Here is a 26,210-nt window from a genome sequence, read left to right as displayed (position 1 = left end):
GTCCTTCCTGGGTTTCATTCAGGTCAAGCATGTCTGCAGTTGTCTACTCAGCTGACTTCAGTTTTGCCGCGTGCCAGGAATTTTCCTTTTTCCCTGAGTATCTGTGGATCAGGAAGATGGTTGATGTCTTCTGTGATCTGCGATGTGGGTTCAGTCTTCTTTCTGTGCCCCTCTGTTTCATACGTGAATTTAAGGACTTTGATTTTGTGTTTTGCCATTGCCATGGCTAGGGCTCTGTATGTAGGGAGACTGGTTTGCAGAATAGTATCCTCGTCCCTGTGAAGACTGCCTGGTTTTCTTTCATATTGTTTGTCAACCTCACAGATGTAACAGATGTTGGGAAAGCTGCTATCTCTCCACATCCTTAAAAATTTATGGTGAAGACACAGCTCTCTCTTGATCCAGCTTTCTGATTGACTAGGTCAGTGGCTTTCAGATTTCTTAAGGGTAACCCCCAGCCAAAGCGCGGTCCCATGAGACCGGAATGGAGTAGGCTGAGGCACAAGTTGCACGTTAGCCATGTTTTGTACTACAAATGGCGGAGTGCTCTGATCTCCTTCTGTTTCATTTCAATTGAAACAATGCTGATTGCAAACTGGTGCATGGATTTCACAACTCATTGATGAGTTGCCTGGCCTGCAGTTCATAAACCACAAGTCCAGATCCTCTAGAGTTTATGCTTACCTGGTTTGCACCTTGATTCTCATTTTTCCTCTTGGAAACATTCTCCTGACGAATGCACTCTCTGATCAGTTCAGTTGGTCAAACATAACTTAGCCCTGGGTACTACCCCTTGTGCTGCTTCAGGTGGGTAGTCTTCTCCATGGTCTGTAGAGACTCTCGAGTGTGTCCATTTTTGTACTGAGGAAAGCACAAGAGGGCCGGATAGCGCTGTTCAGAAGATGGTGCATAGGTCAATCGCTCCCTTGTTTGGACTTAAGCCTCACAGAGATTTAATTCCCCATTATAGTGCTTTTTTCTTGCACATTTTATGGTTTTTCTGGCTGTCTCTTTGGTCTGGATCACCTAACCTGTGGTATTGCCTATGAGTCTACAATGGAACATAGTTTGCTTTCTCTCACTCCTGGTTTCCCATGCCCCTTCCAGAATTAGGAAATTAAAACAAAGCTGGGAGCTGGGGCTCTGGACAGGTTTTTTATAAAAGGGAGAGTTGAACTAAATGTGTTAGTGTGGATGAGTTTATTTTGAAGATTAAGACATACTTTTGCGTTAAAACATTTTGTATCACTTGTCACCCCAGAGTACTTTAAAGCCTGCTCTTGGTTTTCCAGGTACTACTGCCCCACCGTTCCCCAACCCCACTCCCCCAACACACTCGCACACATTAACAGCCTTTCAGGCAGCCCCGATCCTATATTATCTTCAGTCCAGCATTTGGTCTGGGGGTTGCATGATGAGGAAGAACATGAAGATCACTCACTGGCTTTTTAACTAAAGCCTTCTGCTTGAATATGACACAGCATGCTTTCTTTCCTATCTCGTCATCCAGAACAGGTCTCCTGCCTCATAGTAATGAACTGGAAAGGCAGCACTCCGTGTCTCCAAAAGAGCAGAGCCCAGGAATAACGCAGAGATAAGGAAAAATGCCTCCTTCGGTCTTATATTTGTGCTGTATTTATCTTTGTGGCATCGCTGTAGCTACATCAGACAACCAAAAATGAACTTTTTTAATGGGAATAGTTGTGAATGGAGTCATGTGTGGCCTTAAGGAGTTTTCATCCTTCTAAACTAGGATACTCTGAGCATCGAGGTTTGCTGTGGTTCCCGAGCATTGACCCTGGCGATGGCTCTCTGGATGGGTGCATCTTCAGTTATCCCTTTGCTAATCACTGTGTTTGAGCAATCTACACAGTTAAAATAAACATTTTTTACTTGTGAAGCTTTAAAATGTCTGGACTAACCATCACTTGATCTGTTAACTGTTTTTCTACCTCCCTTCAGTTCACCAACTTGTAAAGTCTGGATAATTACTTAGATTCGTGTCAGTGAATAGCCAAGCTCACTTGAGTTAGGCAAAAATCATAGTTTTTCCGATAACAAGTGTTACTCTTCCATAGTGAATATATTAGCCTCTCTTACTCTCCCACCTCCCACCCCCACCCCCACCCCCACCAAAACCAAAACCAAACCAGACCATAACAAGGAAACCCTCACAGAACAACCCAGTAAGCTCTCAGACCACTCATGTTTAAGCCCTGTATGATTTGCTGTGGCCCTCAGTGTCTCCTGTGGGGCTGGCAGAGTGTGTCCTTGGCACATGGAATTGAATTCTCACTCCGCTTCACAATGTAGGATTTCCTGTTGCTGCTCTCACAAACCACCACAAACGTAGTGGGATAGAACAACAGAACTGTACTATGTTGCAATTCCGTAGGTCCCATGCCCAGGCTTACCTCAGCGAGCTACCTTTACGTCACCTGCAAGGCTCCTGCAGGCTGTAGGTCACCATCTTAAGTTCCTGGCAGAAGTCAGCTTTTTGATGCTGTTAGAACTGTAGTCTCTTTTTCTTTACTGCCTGTTGGTTAAAGGCCATTCCCACCTTCTAGAGATGGAATCTCTCCCTTCACCATGATAGGAGCCTCCCTCACACTTGGAATTCCTCCTGTTCTCTTGTGCCTCTTTCGGGTCATCTACGGTAATCTGTATTGTAATGTGTAATTTTACGTTCTCAAAAGTGCATAATGCAAACGAGTGCAGCTAACACCCATTGGAAGGATCACAGCACCAGCATTCTGCCCATCAGTCCATTGTGAAAGACAGGGCTTTTAGTGGAAGAACGGTTTAATAGTCTTCATTTTATTATAGAAATGGAGTGGGTTATTTTCTGGGGTTTATTTTGGGGGGAGGGGGGCAGTGAGGCAGGTTTGTGATACGTGAAAAGTTATTCCCAAAAGTTTATTCAGTCCACAGGGGCCTTCTCACTCATCACCAAATATGCTTCTAGGGACTTACCCTTTCATGTTCTTGGCTATAAGAAAAGAAAAAAGCAACAGGAGAAAAGCCCAATTAAGGAAATTAATCCAAGATACAGATCTCACCACATTGCATGCTCTGGTATATGTAGTTGAGGTCGCTGTTTGCTGCTTACGAAAATGTACTCAGTTGTACATATCCAGGGTGCTCTGAGACCTGCCGCAGTGAGAGGGCAGAGGACTAGGGTGCCCTGACCTTTGCATGGGGATGCGCATGCCTTCACAATGGCTTGAGAAGGGGAAAGATGGAGAGGTTTTTCCGCATGCACATGTGTGAATTTCATTGGCACATGTGGTTTCTTCTCTATCCTAAAATGAAATAGATTTTTAAATCTAACTCGACCACACCAATATTGGTGTCTGTTCCAGACAAATACATGAACCCCCCCCCCCCCCCCCCAGGGAGAAATCTCGTTGCTGTTGTGTCATAGGACAGTCTGAACTCCTATTTGTCTTTCGAAAGGAGATGGGCAACCCTCTGGTTCTGTGATGTTACGGGCAGGGTAAACGCACGCCTACCATTCAGGCTAGATACCAGAATTTCACACTGGAGTCTCCTGAGTTTTACCATTCGTGTTCTCCACACTATTTCCAAGTGCGATGCAGCCTCAAATTTCAGCTCAGAAAATTAGTGTCTCTGAAGAAGGCATTAACACAGGTTTCCTGACTGGTGCCAGGTGCCACCTGTGGTCACGCACTTGTTGTCCCCACACCTTTCCTGGCTCCTCTCCATGAGTCCATCTTTGCTGTGCACCTCACGTTGTTCAGGGCGGTGTGGAGTGTAGAGACAGCATATGTTCAGCCAGTTCTCGAGGCCACCTCCGCTGGTTTATTTTTAACTTCCAGTCCTTTTTCGACTTAAGTAATTGCTCCGGGAAGAAGCTATTCTCTGTTTTAAGCTGTGCACATTTAACCTCTCAGCCACCATAGCAAGTGTTTATTTAAAACAACCACAGTACCGTATCATAGTACAATTTACACGTGCAGCCCTCTGCCTCTCTAGCCTTTCCTGCCCGCTTCCTCTGCTTTTGTGGTTTGGGGAGGTATAAACATTTTCAGTCACGGTTCACAGTCGTCAGTTTAATGAAGTAACTGTCTGGAAATGGACTTGAATTCCAAGCTGCCAGGGTGAGCCTTCTATCTTTGGCAACTTGCCGGACCTGGCAGGCCTCTTTACTGACTGCAGTACAACATCTTAGACAGCTCCTTGGAACAAGCCCTGCGGGACTCTCCTATGGCCCCATGGCATTAAGGGGCTGCTCCGTTTAGTCCTGTCTCTCAGACCTACAACCACAGGCCGCACCTGAACATTTGTTAAGCCAGTCAGATAACACGCATACGGACTCTGGATGCTGGACACACAGTGCAGGGTCCAGGACAGAAGCAGTGAAATCCACTGAGCCTTCCATGGTGTCAAAAGTGTCATCAAGAGTGCCTCGCAGATGACAGATTTGTATTTTCTGAATGTCTTTTACAGAAGAAACGCTGACCTGGACAGCCCATGTTGACACCAGATTATACTCCTAATAATAAAGTAAATTTGATCACTTTCCTCCATTTGGTCTGCTAGCAGCAATTCTGGCTGACTCCTAAGTACAAAGAAAAAATGGAGATCGATGCTTTGTCTCTCGTTTGTGTATTTGATTCAAACTATGGTTAAGTTGTCTTTTTAGTTTTCTGAGCAAGGGCCATTCAAGGTATTCTGCAGTTTATTCTGACTCTGAGAAAAAAGAAGCAACATTTCTGGGCCGAATTGGCTTCTTTCTTTTGGAACGTTCTCATTTGGCTGACCTGAAGAACAGTTCTAAAAAACACTGTATAAGTTTTTATCCTATAATTTTCCATATGGATTTTTAAAAGTGTTTTTTTTTAAAGAAGCGCTGTTGAATGAAAGCGTAACCCATGTCTCAGAGATAGCTCGTTTTATGCACCATCCCTTCTCGTAGCTGAGGGAGTGAATACAGGTAGGCCTAGGCGACCAGGCCACATACCTCAGTGGGTAAGCGTGCTTGCATCCAAGCCTGGTAGTCCCAAGACTCAACATGGCAGAAGGAGCGAATGAGTTCCTTCAAGCTGTCCTCTGACTTCCACATGTGCACTGTGATCTGTGTGTGTGCACACACACAGCAGATAAATAAGAGAAGAGAGCATGGCTGGAGGCAAAGCATGAAACACATTTCCAGCTGTTGACTGGTTCTCTGCTGCCTCCTTAATTAAAAGCGCAAAGATAGACTCCAGCATCCGACCGTATAATGGAGGGTCTTTCCTTATGCCAGGTTTTCTCTTTGCCCAGGTCTGCAGAGATTAAAGTGCTAAGTTTTTGGCTAAGCCATTGAAAATGTTCTTTGTTATAGCTCATTGTAAAGTAATGTTCCCCACATTAGTTACAGCTTCCGGGACAGCACCTTGACAGCAGGAAGTCGTTGGCTTCCTTGAGTTTGTTGTGGACCTTCTAAGAAACTAGTCACTTTGTTCGGAGTAGTTTTAAAGCGTATTTACTTTTTATGAAGTATGTACCACGGACAACACGTCTCATAGAGCTAGGCCAGCTCCTGTCAGGAAAGTGTTTCATCTTTGCAGTTGAAAGATTGTCACGGTACAGAGTTAGTGTGGATTAAAGAAAGGTCAGATAGCATTTGCAGTTGTTGGCGGTTTTCTTCTGAAGCCAAGCCTTCTCATTTAAAAACAAAAATGTCCGTCCCTTAGCCCACTGTTACTCGTGTCAGGAGGTCAAAATGGCGTAAGTATCTACTCTTGCGGAATGCATTCTCATCTTACCCATAACCATAAATTCTTGAAAGAGAAGTAGAGTTGGGCAGCATGCTGCCTTGGGTACCTCCATATGTCACAGTCTGCACAATGGCTTTAATAGCTGGTCTTCTCACTCCACGATTCTCTTTGTACAGATGTTTAAAAAGCCACAACATTCTTCAGGCAACAGTCATCACAAAAAAAAAAAAAAAAAAAAAAAAAAAAAAAAAACCAGCTGCTATGGAGTTTAAGGAAAGATTTTAGGAAATAATTATGTCTCCATTAAGTTGAAATGTTGAAAACAGAGCAGTGCATGTAAATGCACTGAAAATGCTCCTAAGCCCTTAAAAGCGTAGTTCTGCCTGTTTGAAAGAGAGGAGAAAGGATGTTTGTGACGTGATGGGGTGGAACATCCAGCCTCAGCTCAGCCAGCAGTCCGGGTGGGTCTGGAGCAGAGGGGCACATTAGGAAACACGTTGGAGAGGCGCTCCAGAAGCTCCCTCTCAGGCCTCTGGTCATCAGGAATTACATTTGTCTGTTTGCCGGCAGTGCAGAATGCAAACCTCTATGCTGACTGTTGGAAATGTGCTGTGAAGGAGGTGGGTAGCGCGCTTGGGTTTGCGCCGTAATATATTCTCGGGAAGCCTTTCGATAAAACATGCAGAAACAGTTGGAAGATGCCCATTGCTATGATGGAGAATCGGCATTTACACTTGCAACTGACCCCCCGCCCCCCAGCAGCAGTGCTACAGAGGGTGCTCCTCTCCGCTAAATTAAATCGTTGTCATTTAAAGTGTAGTTTGGAGTTCCTCATCGTTTTTTCTTTGTGTACCCTTCACTTGTGGGGGTGCTGTCGGTTGGTGAGCGGGCTGGTGTTGTGGTTAAGGTGTTATGCTGGGCTGAGGCTAATCTCTGTAAAGTGTTAGCATTTGTTCGTCCTCTTCCTGGTCATCAATCTTTCACACTCATATCTAACCCCTAACGTATCAGCAGGCTTCCCAGAGCTCCTGGTTAAAATTACCTTTGCTTTCTGTAAACTCTGAGGTTTCTGAACCTTCAAGCTCCGTGTTTCCAGCCGCCCCCTGTGGTTTCCAGGAAGCCTCTTTAGGCCTCCCTCCCTGCCTGTCTCTCACTTTATGTCCTGTAACCAGAAGCCTGTGAGCAGCTCTCTCATTATTGCAACTACACCCACCAGCCTTCCTCTGCAGAGGAAGTGTGTACATCTAGCCAGTAATTGGGGTTGCTTATGCAAACTATGAGAAGGTGGTCTGAGCTGCAGACGCTACAGGCTTGTGTTGATTTCCCACAATAATGACACTTTGAAGCTACGTCCCCCCCACCAACCCCCGCACACACACCCTGAACAACTCCTTCCTCTGGCACTACTAAAATATGCAAACTTGCCTTCAAGGTATAAGCTACAATTAACTGATTTCTTAAGGTTTCCCCCCTTATGTTTATCTCAGAGGAGTTTGGATTTCCTTTAGGTTTGATTTTCTTGCCTCATCAGATTCGTTTGCTCACTTCTGTATGGGCTTGGCTCTTAGAGCCACTCTGGTAGGGACCATCCGTTCACGGAAAATGTATTCCATTCTGGGTAAAACTGTGATGCTCCCAAGCTCAGCACAGTTGAGGCGCCACACACAGATCTCTCTCAGGACGTAGCTCAATTCTGTTGCTCACTTCTTCTTCCAAGGGTGGTGCTTTGTTAATTGGTGTGACTCTTAATACTGTTTCTGATTGAAGTTCCTTTTACAGTACTGTGAGTTATCTCTTTAAGATTTATAGCAGACACTTAGTTTTGTTTTGTTTTAAATAACAGAAAACCTAGAAAATATCCTTTCTCCACGGCCAGTGGTGTACTGTTATTGCAGGGTTAGCTTTGGGAAATCAGATTCATGAATACCAAGTGCAGACCTTGTTTTGCTGTTTACCAAGGAGGTGTAGGCTAATGATGGTGACGTAATAGTGAGATATTTGAAAGTAAAGGTGTTCACTTTGAAAGTCACTTGTTTTCACTCTATGAAAATATAGTCATAAAAGAGGAAAAAAATGTACTTTGAAACAAAACCAAAAAGTATCCAAATGATCTTAAAAACTGTAAGAGCAGGAATTCGGGTCCTTTAGCGTCGGTGCTAAGGCCCCTTTCTCAGGCTAGCACAATGTCTGACTCATGGCAGTCCCTCTGTCCCCTCCACAGTGACCAAGTACAGCACTGGCAGTTTGATCCTGTGTGTCAGGAGCCAGGGCTGTGTCCTCAGGGCTGCTTTTATAGAAGCTGGTTGAGCATGCAGCGTTTATATACTCCTCATAGATCTTATCTAATATTTAACTTAAAATATTATTATGTTCAGTTATTTGCAATAGAGAAGCCATATTGGAAAGAGGAAAACCCCATGCGAATCCTTTGCATAGCTTTCTCTGGAAAAACAAAACAAAACAAAACAAAACAAAAACCCTAGTTTTCCTTGCATCCCCCTTGGAGTGATCCAGGGAGACAATGAATGGTTTAAGCCATCACAGTTTTATTATAGCATAGATATTAATGTACTCTTGAATAATAAGGGGAAATAAACCGAGAATTCTCAGGAAAAACCTGGTGAGCCTAACAACATCTTGCTAACTTTTCTTTTTTCAACTTAAAATTTTATATTTAATTTTTCAATATTTCTTGTTTGCCTTTTAAAAAAAGTTACCTATTCCATTATTTTTCCCTTCCAACTCTTCCCTATAACCCTCCCACACATTGCACCCCTGCCCCCACCCTGCTTTGGCCCCCTCAAATCATCCTTTAATTTCTTCCGGTCGCTACATCTTCATTGTATGGTGCTAGTTTTACTGGATTTGTCTTTTCAGTGGGCACGCCTTACTACATGTCTCCAGAGAGGATCCATGAGAACGGATACAACTTCAAGTCTGACATCTGGTCTCTCGGCTGTCTGCTGTATGAGGTAGGCACTGTTGATAAGTCCTATACACTGACACAGTGTCACATGTTACACAGGCGATATTATAGCTGGTGCCGGATGATATTTTGTAGTCTGTTTTTGTGGAGATGAATTAATTCACCAGGTAATGACTTATTATAAGCCCCAACGTACTTATTTTGTCTAATATATTTTGACATGTTTTTGACAAGAACTTTATTTTTTAATTCTTGTTTTAATAAAATGCTGTTCTGTTTATCATGTGTGTGTGTGTGTGTGTGCGCGCGCGCACACACACACACACACACACACGAAAGAGAGAGAGAGAGAGAGAGAGAGAGAGAGAGAGAGAGAGAGAGAGAGAAATGAGTGAATGCACCGTTTTAATGCACTGCAGGAGAATAATGTCATAGATTTAAGACACAAAAGTATTTAAGTCTCTTTATCAGTATGTTGTTTCCCATTTATACAAGTGAAATCCAGTTTTAAGGGTGGCTTCCAAATAGCTAAGCCTTGCAGGTTACCACTTAGGCTCAAATTCTGTTCTTAGCATAGGGGTTAGCATCCCCTGGGCGGGTTTTCTGTTGATAGTGAGCTGCAGTCCTGTCGCTGTAGAAAAGGGGGCCTTGCTAACACAGTTTTCACCATCCTCCAAAGCAGTGGCATTGACAGTCTCCCAAGTCAGTGACTCCTAGGAAAGAATTTTAATTATACATCAGGAAGATACAGAGTCGAAGATGACAATTAAAATCAGTGAGCATCTAAGTAAGCTTTCCTGAGTTGAAACACAATGCATGGAATAATTTCTACGTTTCAGGAAGGAATCTAAAGTCCGTGTCTGTTTTGTTCTCCTGACCCAGTGTCATCTGTCATGATCGTGCCACGTTTACTTGGTGGTAGCTCCATGATGTGCTTTGTGAAATGCATATTGACCTTTTGGAGTTTTGCTGATTTCAGATTCCTTCATTTAGGGAAACTGACCTTTCCGGTTGGGGGCTTTCTCCGATGACCAAAGACTGCTCAAGGGGCTTCACAGTGCTCTTGCATGAACTCACCACAGCTCTGGGTGTCAGTGATGTAACAGAGCACATGTGGCTGTATTCATGTGCCCATGAGGGGCCCATTCTGTTTGTGTATCCTAATGTGCCCATGGAGTGCCAGGAGGTTTGGGCTCACTCTGGATTTGGCTGATGATTTTTGGAAGGCAATATTGATAAGAATTGGCTTCAGAGTAATTTTCTAAATTAATCACTTCGTGTGTGTGTGTGTGTGTGTGTGTGTGTGTGTGTGTGTGTGTGTGTGTGTTTTAATTTCTTTTAACCTGGCTAGGTAGCATTAGAATAGTTCGGACCATAATCTGAAATCAAAGGAATATTATCTCTTTAAACAGCCTAAAAGTAGGTAGGAAATAAGTTCCTAATAATGCAATGAAATTTAGCAGTGGCAGGAGAAAGCCTGAGCTGAGGTAGTATTAGCTAAGTTAGTGTTAGAGGAAGATGTTTATTGGATCTTTCAATGCTAACAATCTCATATCAAAATTGAAACGATTATCCACATTGTATAGTTGCCTTTAAGAGGCAGGGTCCACTTGTATATATGATCACCAAAATAAGAGTTCTTTCTTTGACCATTCCCACGTTCTCAAGGAACACATGACTTGCTAATTTCAAGTGTTTACCACGTTCATGCTACGGTCTATCTCTGAACCCTTCTCGAAGAGTTGAGAACTTTTACAGAACATTCAGTGTCTTCATATTCCGTATTTCTTCATTTATCTTTTGGTGTAATTTCGCCTTTCAGAACTGTCTATAACATGAGATAGATTTTTTTTTCCCTATCATAATCCACCAAGAAATCACCCTTAACAATGAAGGAGTAGGAAGCCCTTTTTCAGAACGTACTTTAAACTCAGGAAATTAGACTTTCAAATATTCCCGAAACCTTTGAAGAAAGAAAAAAAAAAAAAAAAACTAGGAGTGCGGTTTTAATTGATATGCAACAAAGTAGACTTTACTAATTAAAATCAAGATGCTATGCTTTGCTACACGGACCTTTACATGGAAACGTAGGTTTTACACATTTCCTTTATTGTTCAGTGCAGCAATCGCATCCTTACAGGGTTGTAGGTTGGTGGCTTACAGTTCAAAAAAAAAAGAGAGCTGCCACCAGGCCCGAAGACAGACAGTGGGCTTTCGTCCCTCCGACACCCCCAGAATACTAATGAGGAAAGTCAGACCCTGGAGGTCAGGGAGCGAGTCAATCATTCTAGCGATCGTCTCAGTGTGGAGGATCAAATTAGCCTGAAAAATTCAGCTGCTGGGAGGAGCGGGCGAGCAGCTGTCAGGGGCAGCGCCGAGATGCACTAATGAACCAGATGAATAGTGCAAAAGCTTGAAAATAAAAACAGGACAGTTGACATTTTTCATCTGTCAAAGCAGGAGATGCATGAAAATATACTATTCCTATTTAACTCCTTAGGGGACACCCAGATTTTTTTTTTAACACTCTGCAGTATTGAGACAAAAGTAATATAATGAACTCTCATCATATGATAGAAAATGGATGTACATTTACTTAAGGTCTTAGAGAGGTGGAAAGATGCTAGTTCGTATCGACAATGCATTTTTAAGGTGGCATTTTTTTTTAAACACTTGATTTTATTGTATAGCGTCCTTACATTTTAAATGTAAATGTTGTTTATGATGGTGGTGGGTCCTCCCTTAGAAATTCTTGCTGATTGTTGTGTGTTTAGGACATTCAAATTGTTATTTACTTTACATTGTCTTGCGGGACAACCATCCCCAAGGTTATTCTGTGTGAGTGTGTGTAGGTTTTGTATGAAATGTAGGTTGGGGGAAACTGGCTGTAAAACTGCTTTCCAGGCGGATTTCTAGCCCTGCCCCCCTCCAGGCTGAGGCTCTGAAGGAGTTAAGCCCAGCCTATTGCACAGAAGACAGATGAGAGCCATTTTCAGCTTGTCCTGTCCCCACTGACGCTCACTGAGTAGCACAGCATGGACCAGCGTGTTTCACACACACACTGCCTGTCTGGGGAATGTACACATTGTCCTTCCAAAATCAAACTTATTAGCACATGTAGAAAAGGGTGACTGACTTGGGGGCAGCTTGCCCCTCCACGCTGTATTCCGGCGGCTGCGGCTCAGAGATTTAGAAGGTTTTGAACAGGATGCGAACATTTTAAATTGAATTTTTTAGTTTGCAACCTTGCTTACCAAGTAGCTGCTTGTGCTTCTAAATGTCAAGTTGAAACCTTGTCTTAAAACACATTGAAATTCAGTAATGTCTTTTTTAAAGTGCTTTATCCTCTAAGTCATGTTTTTTTTTTTTCCACGTTTAAAAAAAAATCACCTTTGGATACCTTGAATTGTATCTAGGAGTTATGGATTTTTTTAACACATTTAATGTTTCTGAGACATTATTAAAAGAACAGTTATGATTTAAACTATTTAAGAATCTATTACAGTGTTAAAAATGTCTTTTCTTTCACAAAGTAATCTTTTTTAAAGAATATACTATGTATAATGTATATGTCATGCCTTCTGTCCCCTAAGTCCTTGATATATTTAATTCAATTTGACATCAGCTTTATATTTGACCATTACATAGTTGAGCCATACCACTTAATAGCTGTTTTGTGATGAAATATGACTGTATACCTACACACATTATCTTCCATTTCTTAATATTATTATACGTTGTATGAGTTGTGCTAGCTGTTTCTCTTAAGGAGTTTTAAATGTTTCAAAAAATAAAATTAGTATTTTTCACACTTAATGCTCAGAAAAAAGTAATCATAAAAATCAAAATGCTCATACACTTTTATTCAAAGTGTTCATAATTATTTTCTGCCTCAGTTTCCCGTACCCGATGCAGTCGCCTTTAGAGTTACTTTGTACGTACATCAATTTCACTGTGTTTTGCAGATGGCGGCGTTGCAGAGTCCTTTCTACGGAGACAAGATGAATCTGTACTCTCTGTGTAAGAAGATAGAACAGTGTGACTACCCACCTCTCCCATCAGATCACTATTCCGAGGAGGTGAGGACTCTTCAGCCCATACATCGGTTCATTTTGTCAACATACTTTACTAAGAGATTTTACTTTACTTAGAAACACAGATGGATGGCCCAGGTAGCAGAAAGAGTGCTTTGATTCCTTATATCTTCTGAGTCTCGCTGTTAGACTCACTCTGCAGCTCATAGAGAGGAGTGGGACCCGACGCAACACGTGAGGGAACCGTAGATAGTTCTTTCCTGGTGTGAAGTGAACCCAATGAAGGCAAGCATTCCAACCCAGCCCTCATTCCCCCAGCCTCTTGTGACAGGCTGTATCCTCCATCCCAACCTCATAGACAAGAAAACAATGAGAACTTACTTTGGTAGAACTTTGATCCTGGTGTTTTCCAAGTCTGAATCATGAACCTCTCAGCCACTTGTCTCTGAGCCTTTTTCTTTCTTGGTCCTTGGGCCATACCTGCCCTACCACCCATCACCGCTTCAGCCACATTCCTCTGGGTGAGTGTTTTATGGTTACCTGTGCTAGACCTGTTTATAAAATAAATTGGATGGGACTGGCAATTTTCAAAGGCTTTCAAGATCTGAATCCATGCTTGCCTTGCTCGTGCACTGGAATGAGTTGTTTTGGAACTTACCCAACATCCAGTTTTTCATTAAACGGCATCTTCCATTTTATCCTAACATATCATGATTATTTGAGGGCGTGCAGAGTGGTAGTGTCGCGGGTCAACTAAGATGAGCTTACAGGCTCGTTTGGGACTTCTCATCTGGGACCTACCTATGAAAGCACTAAAGCCTTGGACATCTCCGTCTCATGAGCAACAGATATTTCTGCCCCAGGAAAATGGAAAGGAGCAAAGGAAAAATGAAGAACAATTATAGTGTCCGCATATTAAGTGATCTTGTCATGCTTTCTATTGTGAAATGGATAGCATCTGGTTTTAGTATCCTACCAGGGAATCTGAGCTCATAGCAGCCTGGATAATGAACATCTCTAAAGATATATTTTTTTTTACTCTATGTAAATCATGTGCGTTCCCAGAATATAATTAGTACACATTCATCTAATAGTTCGATACTAATAACGAGCGATGCCTACATTTTTTTGCTTCCATGGCATCGCATTTTAGATAATTAGAATATACTCTTAGGAAGCCATGGTGGTAATTTAAAGTATTATCTTTATTTTGATGCTAATGCTCTCATGTTAGCCATTTTTTAATTACTATTTTGGGTACGGAATACCAATACGGCCTTTCACAAAGCCAACTTCAGAACTCCTCGGCCTAGAAATACAGGAGAGTGCGAACAATAATGCAAAATGGATAGCAGGAATGTCAGGCGCCGCTCTTTGTTGTGTCATTCTCGCTGCCTTCTTTTCTCCGTGAAGCGCATGAATATTTCACGTATCTGCATCCTCATCCCCTATTCTTCTTGACTAATTTTCAGACTGTCTGAATTTGCATTTCACATGGTAGCTGATTAGGAGATGCCGGGTGCAGCAGCGAAGCCTCAGCAGGCGGTTACCATGGTGACCTTCAGCAGGATTTTAATGATGATACCACTAGTGGTTCGTTGAAGTCGGCCTGCCTGCAGGGCTACTTCACTGCAGCTAAGTGTGAAGTTGGATATGCGGCTTCTCAGCCAAGGGGCAAATATCAAAGTCTGGCCCAGATAGAAGGTCTTCAAGTTGGGAAAGGAAAATAGATTCCACTTTTTTTTTTTACTTCACCATGTATAGTTACCAGTTCCAAAAAAGAGCTATAAAGCAAAACGTGTTATATGGCGCACCTTCCAAAGGAGACGGTGCAGTCTCTGGTAATGGTAAAGCCTTTGTCATGCCCCCATGAAGTGGACGGCCATGACGCCTTTGGTAAACATGGAAAATGATTCGTAAGAAGCAAACTTGAAAATCGTGCTGACGAGCATGCAGCCTGTATAACAGACTTGCTTTAATCTGATCAGGAGAGTCCTACAAGACTTGGAAACGCTGGCGCTGTTGATAAATGTTTCCCCTCCTTAATGAGGAACTAAATTTGTTTATGAAATAATGATTCCAAATTTGTGGCAGCAACGGAATCCTAAGCGGATTTCGTGCCGCTGTAATGACATTAGTGACCTCTCCAGTGCTTCTTATGAAGGGTGTTTAATGGTTTAGAAGTCCACATTGGTATTAGGCTGGCAGAGAGTAAGGACCATGAGAAGGTAAGTACAAACTTTAGCACCGAACTTGCTCGAAAGACTCAATGTATGTGTCTTTAATAGTTAAAGCAGTAGGTTTCTGTGAGAGAAAAATGAAAACAGATAACTTGGAGTATGTTGAGAGCTTTCCGGATTTCCTTAGGCACTGATAACACTTTTAGATTTCCTGCCCACAAAGGACTTAAAAGGAATACTTCATCATAGTACCGAGTTCCTTGCCAGCCCACCTCAGCAGTAGGAGTTGTAAAGAACAATAACAAGACTTTTAAATACAGTTTAAATTTAAAAGAACTCCAGTGCTTAAAAAACTGGAAATTTCCCCAATGTTGTGCCATACATGATAAATACAGTTTAACACTAAAATTCAAAGCAATATGCTTTGGAAATATTGGTACATCAGATCTTTCCTTCTGAAGTATGGCGTTTGTGTACATATAATGTAGGTTCTAGATTAAAATATTTCAGCAATGCATGGAGGCTCTTAGAAAATGTATATTGTGACCTTTGTTTATGATTTTGTTTTATGCAAATTTGGTATTCCTTAGTCTTTTTTTATCCCTGTAACACCCTCATCCATATGTGAGTAGAGACTTACTGTACTTGAAAGCAGTTACCTTCCCTCAGATTGTTCTCAGTTTAAACTGTCTCCATTTGCCTGCTTGGTCTGACCTCTACTTAACACTTAATGGTCATGGCTGCTTCTCCTTTCCCTTCATGGCTAGTGTGAGTTCTGCTATGAGGTCCGTGGTTCTTCATGCTTTATAGGATGCTGTTTCCTCTGTGCCTGCTGGCCTTCTCTACCATTCCCCTGACTCTTCTGCCCCTCGCCTTCCCTGGGCAGTCATAGCCCATGATGGCTGCTCCTCGGTATAGTATATACACCATCATCTCCACAATGTCAAGCGTCTGCAGCCGCTCTGCTCTTGGCTAGGCCTGATGGATTTTAAAAGTTGAGTGATGGATCGATTGAAGGAATGAGAAAGTAATGGAGCTGGTATTAAAAAGAAGAAATTTGAAAACAACAGCCTAATCAGTAATAATGGAATGATAGAAACTTCTCAAAAGAATTGTCTAGTGAGGCACAAGAATTCCCAGCGGCCTATCGGCCGATGTGGGCTTTCTTCTCATTCTTTTACATAAGCTTCATCAACTCAGACATCTGGGGCATTGACTAGGAAATGACACACACTTTGTCCCTGGGCTTCATTTCTTGTAGAGACCCTGGAACAGTCGTAGAAATCATGTGTCAGTTGTCTCTTTAGACCCTGGAGGGAAAAATAACTTGAATATCTAAATGGTAAAAAGTTTTGAACGTCAAACGAAGGATTCACAGATAAACTGAAAATGGGTTCATCTTGGTCCCAGAAAACAGACTTAACAGGAGTGCTTTGAGTAGGAAAAAAAAAATTAGACACCTATAAGATGGTTATATTATTTATTTATTTATTCATTCATTCATTACTAAAGTGGACTGTGAGAACAGGAGATAGCGTTCATTTCATGGCGGATGTTGCGTAGTCATCCTGTTTGGGTAACACCAGGTATTAACCCCAGGTCCTGGCGCCTGCTAGGCAAGCACTGTATTGAGATATGTGCCCAGCCCTTTTCTATTTTTAATTGAGATAAAGAATCTCACTAAGTTGTGTAGACTGAGTTTAAAGTCACACTGCAACCCCAGTTGCATTTGAGCTGGTGATTCCCCTGACTTAAACCCTCAAGTAGCTGGGGTTAGAGGCCTGTACCACCAGGCCCAGCTCAGTCATGTCAAATTTACAGAACATATTTCTCAGTTCTTTTTGGGAAAATTTACTGGGCTTAATAAGTCTTTGTTATTGCTTTTTATAACTGAAGAAGCCAAATTATACTTTATGAAGCAGAATTGATTGATCACTCTTCAGATTATATATAGTCTCTCATTTTATTTCAGACGTCGCTTCACTTCATTTTATAGTTCTCAAACCTTTAACTCACAGACAGAAAGTTTGTGGTGTTAAAAACAGTTCATTGGAACGGCATCTCATAAAATTATCCTTTGAAATGTGGACCCAGGGATTGTATCCACGCAGAACTGGTAGGAAATAAGCTGCGAGCTTTCACTCCGAGCTGCAGCCCGCTTAGCTTTTACCCCACTCTGTTGTTTTCGTTGTCTTTTTAAGACAGAATGCCCTCCCTTCTTCATTTTCTGGCAAACTAGAGAAGTGTCTGCTTGCTGTCCTTTTCCTTTCTGGCCTTTTCTGGTTTGGCCCAGCACTGCAGTCTAGTGCTTCACTCACATGTTAAAACTGGCAGTAACTACCGCTTTTCATTCTTTTTGGCACATCCGCACATTAAAAATAAACAGAACTGGCCAAAGATAGGTTTTATTATTGTGACTTGTGTGCGTGTACACATGTATACATGCAAATACAAATCAAGACTTCAGATTGTTCTAAAATGTAGTACAAGGTTTAGAAAGTTTCCCTGTGATACAATCAACTGTGGTAATATTTAATTAAACAAAACTGGTTTTTTTTTTGTGGATTGTATAGGTTATTGGAGAATCTGATAGGATTATTTGGCTTTGAAAAAATTGGTACTGCATTTTCAACTTTTGGAATCTGCTCTTTTATCAATACAACTTTTTTTTATTAAAGAAACTAAGTTGGAGACTCTGTTCCAATTTGTATAGATCAAGTAGACTTGATGTGTTGAAAGCAGTAGACGGGTAGACTTGCCTTGGATGAGGAAGGCCCTCTGCCTGCTTGTGCCACAGGGAGCTGGCAGCCCCAGAAACTACTCAGATGCTTACCACAGGCAGGTCTGGGCTTCTGTGGACTTCTCAGTCCTCCTCACCTTCTCTGACACGAGTGTTCATGTCCCCAGGATGCTCATCTGGCCTGTGGCCACTCAGGGACCACATGACATGAAAAGAAAGGACTGGGGGAATACTTTATGGAAAGTGGCAATTATTTGAGTGTGTAAGCATGAGCCCCAAGTAATCAGGCTGCTTTGTTTGCAAAGGGAAAGAAAATAAAAGTCTTAGAGATGACAGGTTTTAAGTTAACATTTACGAGTAATTCTCAAGTTTTAAACATCAAGATATACCTAAGGAAGATGTTTAAGGAAGGCGCTTTAAACTTTCAGTAACTACAATAACCTTGGTTTTGAGCTCATAAAGTCATGCCTCATGTAAATAGGAAAACAAGCTTGAAAATTGGAGAGGCTCGTTCTCAAGTTTTGGAATTAGTGGAAGTTTATAAGTAATAGAAAATATTTGAACTTAACAAATCAGATATTTATTTACCAAATTCTAGTTTCTCAAGTTCTAATAGAATTTTTATGAATTACTTACGGTTATTATTAAAAATTAGTCAGATTGGTTTAAATTGGTGCAGGCAACTCCTTCCCAACCTTATAATAACACCAAAATGAATGCCATTAATAACCTTTGTTACACAGGCAGTTTTAGAGGTGCCTTTAATCTTTAGGTGCATTTAATGCATAGTCCAAGTGAAATAAAAATATTTACTATAGCGTGTGTACTTATTGAATGTGAATATTACTGTTATGCTATTATTTGAATTCTCATCCGGTCTTATCTCAGAAACTGTGAACATTTGATGTTTCTTCTTAAAACTGTTTTAGTAAATTTCCTAGTCTCAGCACTGTGCTATTTGGTCACTCTCCAAACGGTTGCTGTGCAAGATTAAGCTGTGTGTGTGTGTTCCCATATTCACCTGTGTTACAGAAGTGACACTGGGGAATTATTCCTTGAAGACATGACTCCAAAACGCTGCCCTGTGTTTCATATATCCTGTGGGATCCTATAAAACCATGTAACTTTCTGTAAGACTTTCAGTTTATAAAGATGCTGAATGATCTCCGATTGTGAAATGCAGACATTACATCACGTCAGTGTACAATGGCATTTTTTTTTCTTTACCCCAAGGTCAATCATTAGTGACACTTTGGTGTCCATGCTGGATATGCCTAATCATTTTGTATAAATATCTAAAGCTCCAGATATAGTGGCTTGAATGTATTAGGTCCACATTGGGGTGCTAAAGTGTGTCCTTGGATAGATGGAAATTGGGCATATCTGGAAGGCTGATACAGCATAATTGGTCTCAGAGGGATTAGGATGGGGGTGATAAAGAACAGTACCAATAGAATTAGTCTTTATTGTCCTATTGAGAATTGTGGTGGTGACCTAAAGCGATAACGCACAAAGAGCTGACTGTTATTACCCCTACGTGGCTAAACTTGAACTGTAATTGGGTTAGCACCCTGAGAACAATGACTCTTGACACTCTCTTTAATATTCCTGGTTTTTGGCTGCATGCTTTGATATCTCTTTGGAAAGACATAGATCAAAATATATTAATGATTTATCCACTGAATTTGAAAGCATTAAATTTATAACTTTACAGATATTATATAGAATCATTTTATTAGCTTCTAGTCATTTAAATGTTTCTGTGTTCCTTTTTAAAGACCTCTGAAGCACATACATGGTAGCAGTTTTCTCTAGCTTTGTAAAGGCTCTTATGTGGATAGACCTTTTTGGAATACTCTATTAAAAACAATAACATATGATCTTAAAAAGGTACAAGGTGAAAAGTAAGCTTTGTGCGATTAAAAAAGGATCTTTTGGCTTCCATTCTCTGTTCTTGTTTTTGTCAAGGTTATAAATTAGATGCTGGTCTTTAAAGTAATAACTGGATAGATCTTGGTTCAACACACACATTTAAGCAAACATTTAAGCGTAGTGATCTTAGAAAGTAAAACTTAAACAAAAAAAAAAAGAAGGATGGAGATAGCAATCTTGACTTCATTTTCTTGTCATTTTCTTTTAGTGTGGTTAAAAATATAGTAGTTACTGTCATTGCAAAGCATTGGATGGTTGTTGAAGAATTTCAGAATAGCTTGCTTTTTTCCAGAGAGCTAGAGAAACATTTTAGAAAGATAATACTAAGGGACCAGGCCTTTAATCCCCAGCACTCAGGTGGCAGAAATAGGAAAATTGCTTCAAGCTAGTGGATAGCTCAACCTGTGTAGCTTTTCTTAGAAGCATGCGTGCGCACACACACACACACATACCACTGAGTAAGGTCTTGCATATAATGATCTCATCTGATCTTTAATGTTTGACTTTAATGTCTGACTTTGAGAGAACACTTAGTGTCACTTTTTATTTTTATGAGGATATTATATAAGGACTTCCATACTCCTTTCTCTGGAGCTTATTTAAAAAAAAAACAAAACAAAAAACCTAGGATTTCAATCCAGTCTTCCCAGTGTGAGGACCAGAGGTCTTGATTATAATCTAATGACAAGATTGCTCTAAGTTGAATCCAAGTTCCTTTTGTTTGGAGAAGGTCCTGCTAGTTTCATGGTTGGGTCATTGTTAAAAGAACACTGCAGTTGCAATTAAAACTGTCAATGCTGGGTCATAATATTCGTATGAACACATTTGTGTCAACAGTTGAGTGTCTTGAGTATAAAGCTGCTCCTATTTGATCCAAATTGTCCTATGAATTGTGACTCCAGAGCCATTACTGTTAGAGCCTGATTGTGTGGCCTGTTTTATATATATATATATATATATATATATATATATATATATATATATATATGATACAAGCTAGAGTTATTTGAAAGGAGTTAACCTCAACTAGAAAATGCCCCCCATAAGACCTGACTGTAAGACATTTTCATGTGTGTATGTGTATACTTTAATTGTATAAATGATTTTTTAATTCACTTTACATTCTAGTCACCCTCCTCCCACAATTCTTACCCCCACCTTCCCCTCTTCTATGAGAGGCTGGACTGCCCCACCCCCTACCTCCTGTATCTCCCCACCCTGGCATATCAAGTCTCTGTCAGGCTAAGTACATCCTCTTCTACTGAGGTGTGACAAGGCCACATAGCTAGGAGAACAGATCCCACAGACAGACAAGCAACGGCTTTTGGGACAGCCCCTGTTCCAGTTGTCTGGGACCCACATAAAGGCCAAGCTGCACATCTGCTACGTGTGTTTGGGGGAGGGGGGTTAGGTCCAGCCTGTGTGTGCTCTTTGGTTGGTGGTTCTGTCTTTGAGAGCCCCAAGGGTCTATGTTAATTGACTCTGCTGACTTCCTGTGGAGTTCCTATCCACTTCCAGGCCACAATCCTTCAGCAAACACTTCCGTAAGAGTGAAGGCCCAGCCCATTGCGGGTTGTATCACCACTAGGCTGGTAGTTGTGTGTTTTATAAAAAAGCAGGGTGAGTGAGCCAATAAGCAGCACTCCTCATAGCCTCTGCCTCTAGGTTTCTGCCTAATTTGAATTCGTGTCCTGGCTTCCTTTAATGGACACTGTGGAAAGTTATCAGTCAAATAAACCCTTTCCTCCCAACTTGTTTTTTGGTCATAGGATTTCTATGGCTATAAAACACCAACTTGTAATGACTGTCAGTGCTAGCAATCTCTTGAAAAACAAATGACCTACAGTCCGCCCTGCACCGTGTCAATGGCTCTCTCACCCTTTCTCAGAAGTGGCCATGCAGAGAGACCTGTAGACCAAGTTAGAATTTTTAGGACAGTAACACAAAGTTCTTAGAAAGCCTGTGCCTAAAGTGAAACCCTTTCAGTTCAAATCTGCTTCTAAGGCCTTTAGGATCTTGGACCCTGCTGCTTTATAAAACTGGGCTGCCTTGGTAGTAGTATTCCTGGAGAGTTGTTAGGGAGATTAAGTCATGTTAAATCATACAAACACTTTATAAAAAATTTCACTCATAAGTACATTGAGGTCTGCCTATCCCATATCTTATAGAGCTGACAGTGATAAATCTGTCAGTAATACCACTGGCAAAGAAAACTTGATGGCAATAGGGTTTTGTTTGGTTGTTTAAGTGGTGGGGATTGGGCATATAAAAGAGCCTGCAGAGCAAGCACTGTTAACTCAGCATCGCCTTTCTCTACCACAGCCTCTGGAATCCTCCAGGCTCCCCCTGTACAGCTGGGTAGTATGCCTCTCAGCTGCCCACTGGTGCCCCTACCTCTGTTTCTCATTGGTGCTAGCCCTTGCCCCTTTTGGGCACCCCTGTAATCTCTGTTGTCTTCAGCTGTGTTCTATTCCTCCTGTGCTTGTGGTTGATTCCTCTTCAGTGAATCAGGGCTGGCCATTGGTTGTTCATTGGCTACAGAGAGCACCCTGTTCTGAAGTTCTCTGAGAGACAGGGAAGCTTCGGAACTGGCTTGTATGATGTAGCAGTGTTACAAAATAAACTGTTACTCTGCCCATTGATAATCTTGGTTGACTATGAATATCTGCAATGAAGGACATGAAGAAATGCAGATTTAATAACTCACCAAGTGCTATGCTAATCTGCATGCCGGAACGTTCTCAAAATGTCTAAAGTATTGCTAATGATAACAGGTACAGGGCAAGAAGATGTGGATATAAAGATGCTATATGCTGTTACAAAGAGACACATAATTGCCAGAGGTTACTGGAATTGAGAATAAAACTCAACATTTTAATTGTTGAGTCTGGAAAAGAAAGTATCTTAACCTTTGAGGATCTCCCCCCTCCCATCCCCACTCCTCCCCCTTATATAGATCTCAACTCCTTTCTAAAGTGGGAACATTTAAATACTACTTTGCATACTTAAGTATTAGAGTAATATTCATACTTTACCATGCTGACAAAGTATAAAAGTACCAAATGTTATATATTTTTCACTTATGATAAATGTGTCTGATCCACATGTACTCTCATCACTTTGTATGGAAAACTTGTTTGCCAAAGCTAACGTGTCAGATTCTAGATCAGGTAGAGGCTGTGTATCTAGAGTTAGCTAGAAGCCTTCTAGCTAACTATTCAAGATTACGGTGCTCACAATTAAGGAAGCTGATTTAACTTGTTCTGTTTTGTTTTCAGCTCCGACAGTTAGTTAATATATGCATCAACCCAGATCCGGAGAAGCGACCGGACATCGCCTACGTTTATGATGTGGCAAAGAGGATGCATGCCTGTACCGCCAGCAGCTAAACTGTACGAGACCCTGAAGACGGCGACTTAAATAACTTAAAAGTGTTTTTGTGCAAATCATACCTCCCCGCTTTTGTCTGGGTGTTAAGATTACTATTTCAGAGCTAATGCGCTTTGAATCCTTAACCAGTTTTCATATGAGCTTCATTTTCTACCAGGCTCAGTCACCTTCCCAACCCCCAACTCTGGGATGCTCAGATTGCATCAAGGACGCAAGCACAAGAGGTTTTAAGGGCGTAAGGTTTGAGAATTGTTTAGCGTTTCTGCTGAGAGATTGTGTTTCTAGATAGTAAGTGCCAGGTGGAGGAGGACACAGAGGCACTGTCTGGAGGGAGGAGGCAGAACCCGAGGAAAGACCTGAGCATGTGACACGTTTGTTTTTAAGTCACTTAACGGACATCCTAGTGGACATAATTGTGAAGTTCTTTGTTTTTTTTTAAGTTTGAAGTACATGTTTTATTTAGTTCTTAGCATTATAGTTTTCGAATATAATTCTTATACTAAATGCAGACATGAACTTTTGAGAAAGATTGAAAATTTTTAGTTTATACACTCAAAATGCAACTATTAAATGTGAAAACATAGAGGACGAAATGTGAGTTGGACACTGAAAGTCTCGTGTTTTAATGCCTTTGAAAGCCTTTTTGTGTTTAAATGGTGTGAATGAAGCCATTTTAAAAGTGGTTAAGGACTTGTTTGCCTGGCGTGATAGTCATTTTTAAAGTTGCACATTGCTCAAGGCTTTGTGTTCTTACTGTACATTTGAAGAATATTCTGGAATAATCTTGTAGTAACTATAGTTCAATTTCTTTACAAATCTAAATACACTTAACTCATAGCTATACACTGTAATGTAAGTGTATATTTTTATTCATATATTGAATGAAGTTTTGATCAGTTCCCCTTCAGAATTTTTTTTTATTCAAGTTACTTTCTTATTTATATTGTGTGTGCATTTTATCCACTAAATGTTTCAGATTCTCTGACAACGAACTCCCTTTGTAAAAGAGATTTGGTATGCCAACACTTTTCTTAGATTGAAACTTTTTTTAAAAAACTTTTGGGCCATTCTGTGTGCATCTGTTTTATCTTGTTAGGAAGAGAAGATGTATGTTAAAATGTGCCTGTGGATGTCGATGTTGTTTGACAGGGTTATAATTTTAGAGTATGTGTAAGGCCATGGAGACTGGCCCTTAATAGACAGAACCATTAGGAGAGCAGCGTTTCTGTGGAGACACTTTGGAGTAAAGTACTATATTTGTGTATGAAGATGACAGACATGGGTGATGCTCATTTTAGTTAAGAAAAAAATATAAAAAGGAGAGCTATTTAGGAAACCCTGAGGTGGAATTTGTTTTCCCTGAATGTCTTCATCTTAATACCAACCAGTGTCTTGAAAGACTTGTGGAGCCAAAGAACAGAGCGGCCGTGGCGGTTGCAGAACACTGTGTCCCATGATTGAACATTGGGAAGGCTTATCCTGCTGGTGGGGCAGCTTGTACTGTGGCCAAAAGAGCTCTTGGGTTTGTTTTCTCACAGAGTATTCTTTCTATAGTTATTGTCAAGCAATCTGTAAGTTTTCAAAATAGTGGCTCGTCTTTTAATTGGCTGTGCTTGCTGTCTTAGACAAGGGACATCTGGTTGGTTTTTCATCCTGAAGGCTGAACTGGGTGTGTCCCAGATCTTAGTGGCTCAGAGCATTTATCCAGAGGCGTGAAGAAAGCTGCTTCTGGCGACCATTTATTTGTATTGTGCTATGTCCACTCTAATGTCACAGGACTGACCGAGATGCAATATCCCCTGCCTACAAGAGTCATTTTCTTTCCATCTTTGAAAACAAAAGGTTCTGCCCGGCATTGGTGGTGCATACTTTTAATCTCAGCACTTGGAGGGCAGAGGCAGGTGGATCTCTATGAGTTCCAGGACAGCCTGGGCTACACAGAGAAAAGCCTATCTCAAAAAAACCAAAACCGAATCAATGAAAATACAAGGCTTATCCCTTGTAGTGATTTTGCTTTGTGAATCGGTCTTCTAAAAAATGGGGGAGGGGGACTGGGGGGAGCTGGAGACCTTAATGGTTAGGGATGGTCACTGTCCTTTAGTCCAAGTGTTCATATCCACCCCACCTCCAAAGAATCTACTGTGTAACAATAAATTCAGTGTGATATTTGCAAATGGTTATGGAGTTGATTAGAATTTCTAATCTTAACCATCACCTATAAAATATACTCTTTATATTTCTGTTTATGAGTAATTTGATATGAAGTTGAATGTTGGAACTGAACTGATTTGAGTAACAGGTCAAATTAAAGGTACGGCTGATTTGAAACCTTGCTTGAACATTGGTACTAGTTACCCAGGGGAAAATGGGCAGTAACTGCGGTTGGCACGCTGAGGTATGGGGTGGTGAATGTAGGGTAGCCTCATCTGCAGTGCTCAAAAAGGTCTAATGATTGTAGAGCTAGCAAGATGCCGCTGCCAAGTCAAGAGCGCTCTACCGTTCCTAAGTGCGTCCATTACAAAACACCTGTCTTGTATCCGTAAACTCCAGGTGTTGCTCTTAACCTGTCCTGTATTTATTATAGCCAAGAAGCTGTTATTCACACAGATTATTCTTTTGAATCGAATGTATTGTTCATCACCCACAAGTGCACACTCTTTGCCTCTGATCCCCACAGTACTGTAATATGAATTTCTTTTGTGAAATACGTTTTATTTTGTTATGCTTTAAATGTACATGCAAGAGAACTCTGTTATTAGCTTCAGAAACTGTACAATATCGTAATATAAATATATAAAAATAAAAGATGAGTACTGTAAGTTTGAGTATCTGTCAGGTTCCCTGCCTCTCACCTCGCCAAATCGACCATTGCTGTGCTTGGCACCGAACCTGTGGAAACAGTTCTTACCCAGTTCCAGGAGAAATCTAACAGTGAGACAGTCAAAAATGACAACCTCTCTGAAGGGTTGGGGGTTTTATGGTTTGGTTTTGAGTGTGCATTATATCATAAAACACAGCTTACTAGTCTCGCCAGTGTCCCCCTTTCTGTCCTTGAATAAAAGGGATCTGCTTTGAACCTTTAGAATTTAAAATTTAAGTGAACATTTTCCATTCCTTGTCGGTCTCTGCAGTGGGCTACCAGATCCTAAGTGAGGATCACCGCCCCATCTACCAACTGGAGCATAGATCTTAGGAGGGTAAATTTGATTTCACACATTAGTTGTTAACTAGTTAGTTTTACAGCCCATGACTTGTATTAAAGAAGCATTGGTTTCAGTATGTGGG

General features: G+C 41.2%; 1 protein-coding gene across 4 annotated transcripts in view; it reads left to right on the top strand.

Annotated features, from left to right (window-relative positions):
- Positions 1-25,750, top strand: part of Nek7 (NIMA-related kinase 7) — a 127,446-nt gene extending 101,696 nt beyond the window's left edge. For 3 of the 4 annotated variants that reach the window (XM_087581224.1, XM_087581221.1, XM_087581223.1), the window contains 3 exons: positions 8,601-8,695; positions 12,615-12,728; positions 22,814-25,744. In XM_087581224.1, coding sequence (XP_087437350.1) covers positions 8,601-8,695; positions 12,615-12,728; positions 22,814-22,924 — 320 coding nt within the window. In that variant the 3' untranslated portion in view covers positions 22,925-25,744. Of the gene's footprint in view, positions 1-8,600; positions 8,696-12,614; positions 12,729-22,813 lie in introns of all 4 variants that reach the window. The other variant, NM_001108346.3, reaches the window with a different exon arrangement.
- Positions 25,751-26,210: the final 460 nt, after the last annotated feature.

Source organism: Rattus norvegicus, chromosome 13 (assembly GCF_021556685.1).
Source record: "Rattus norvegicus strain SHRSP/BbbUtx chromosome 13, alternate assembly SHRSP_T2T, whole genome shotgun sequence".
In the NCBI taxonomy this organism is placed as follows: domain Eukaryota; kingdom Metazoa; phylum Chordata; class Mammalia; order Rodentia; family Muridae; genus Rattus; species Rattus norvegicus.
Note: the sequence above shows the minus strand (reverse complement) of the source record. Positions and strands in the feature narration are given on the sequence as shown.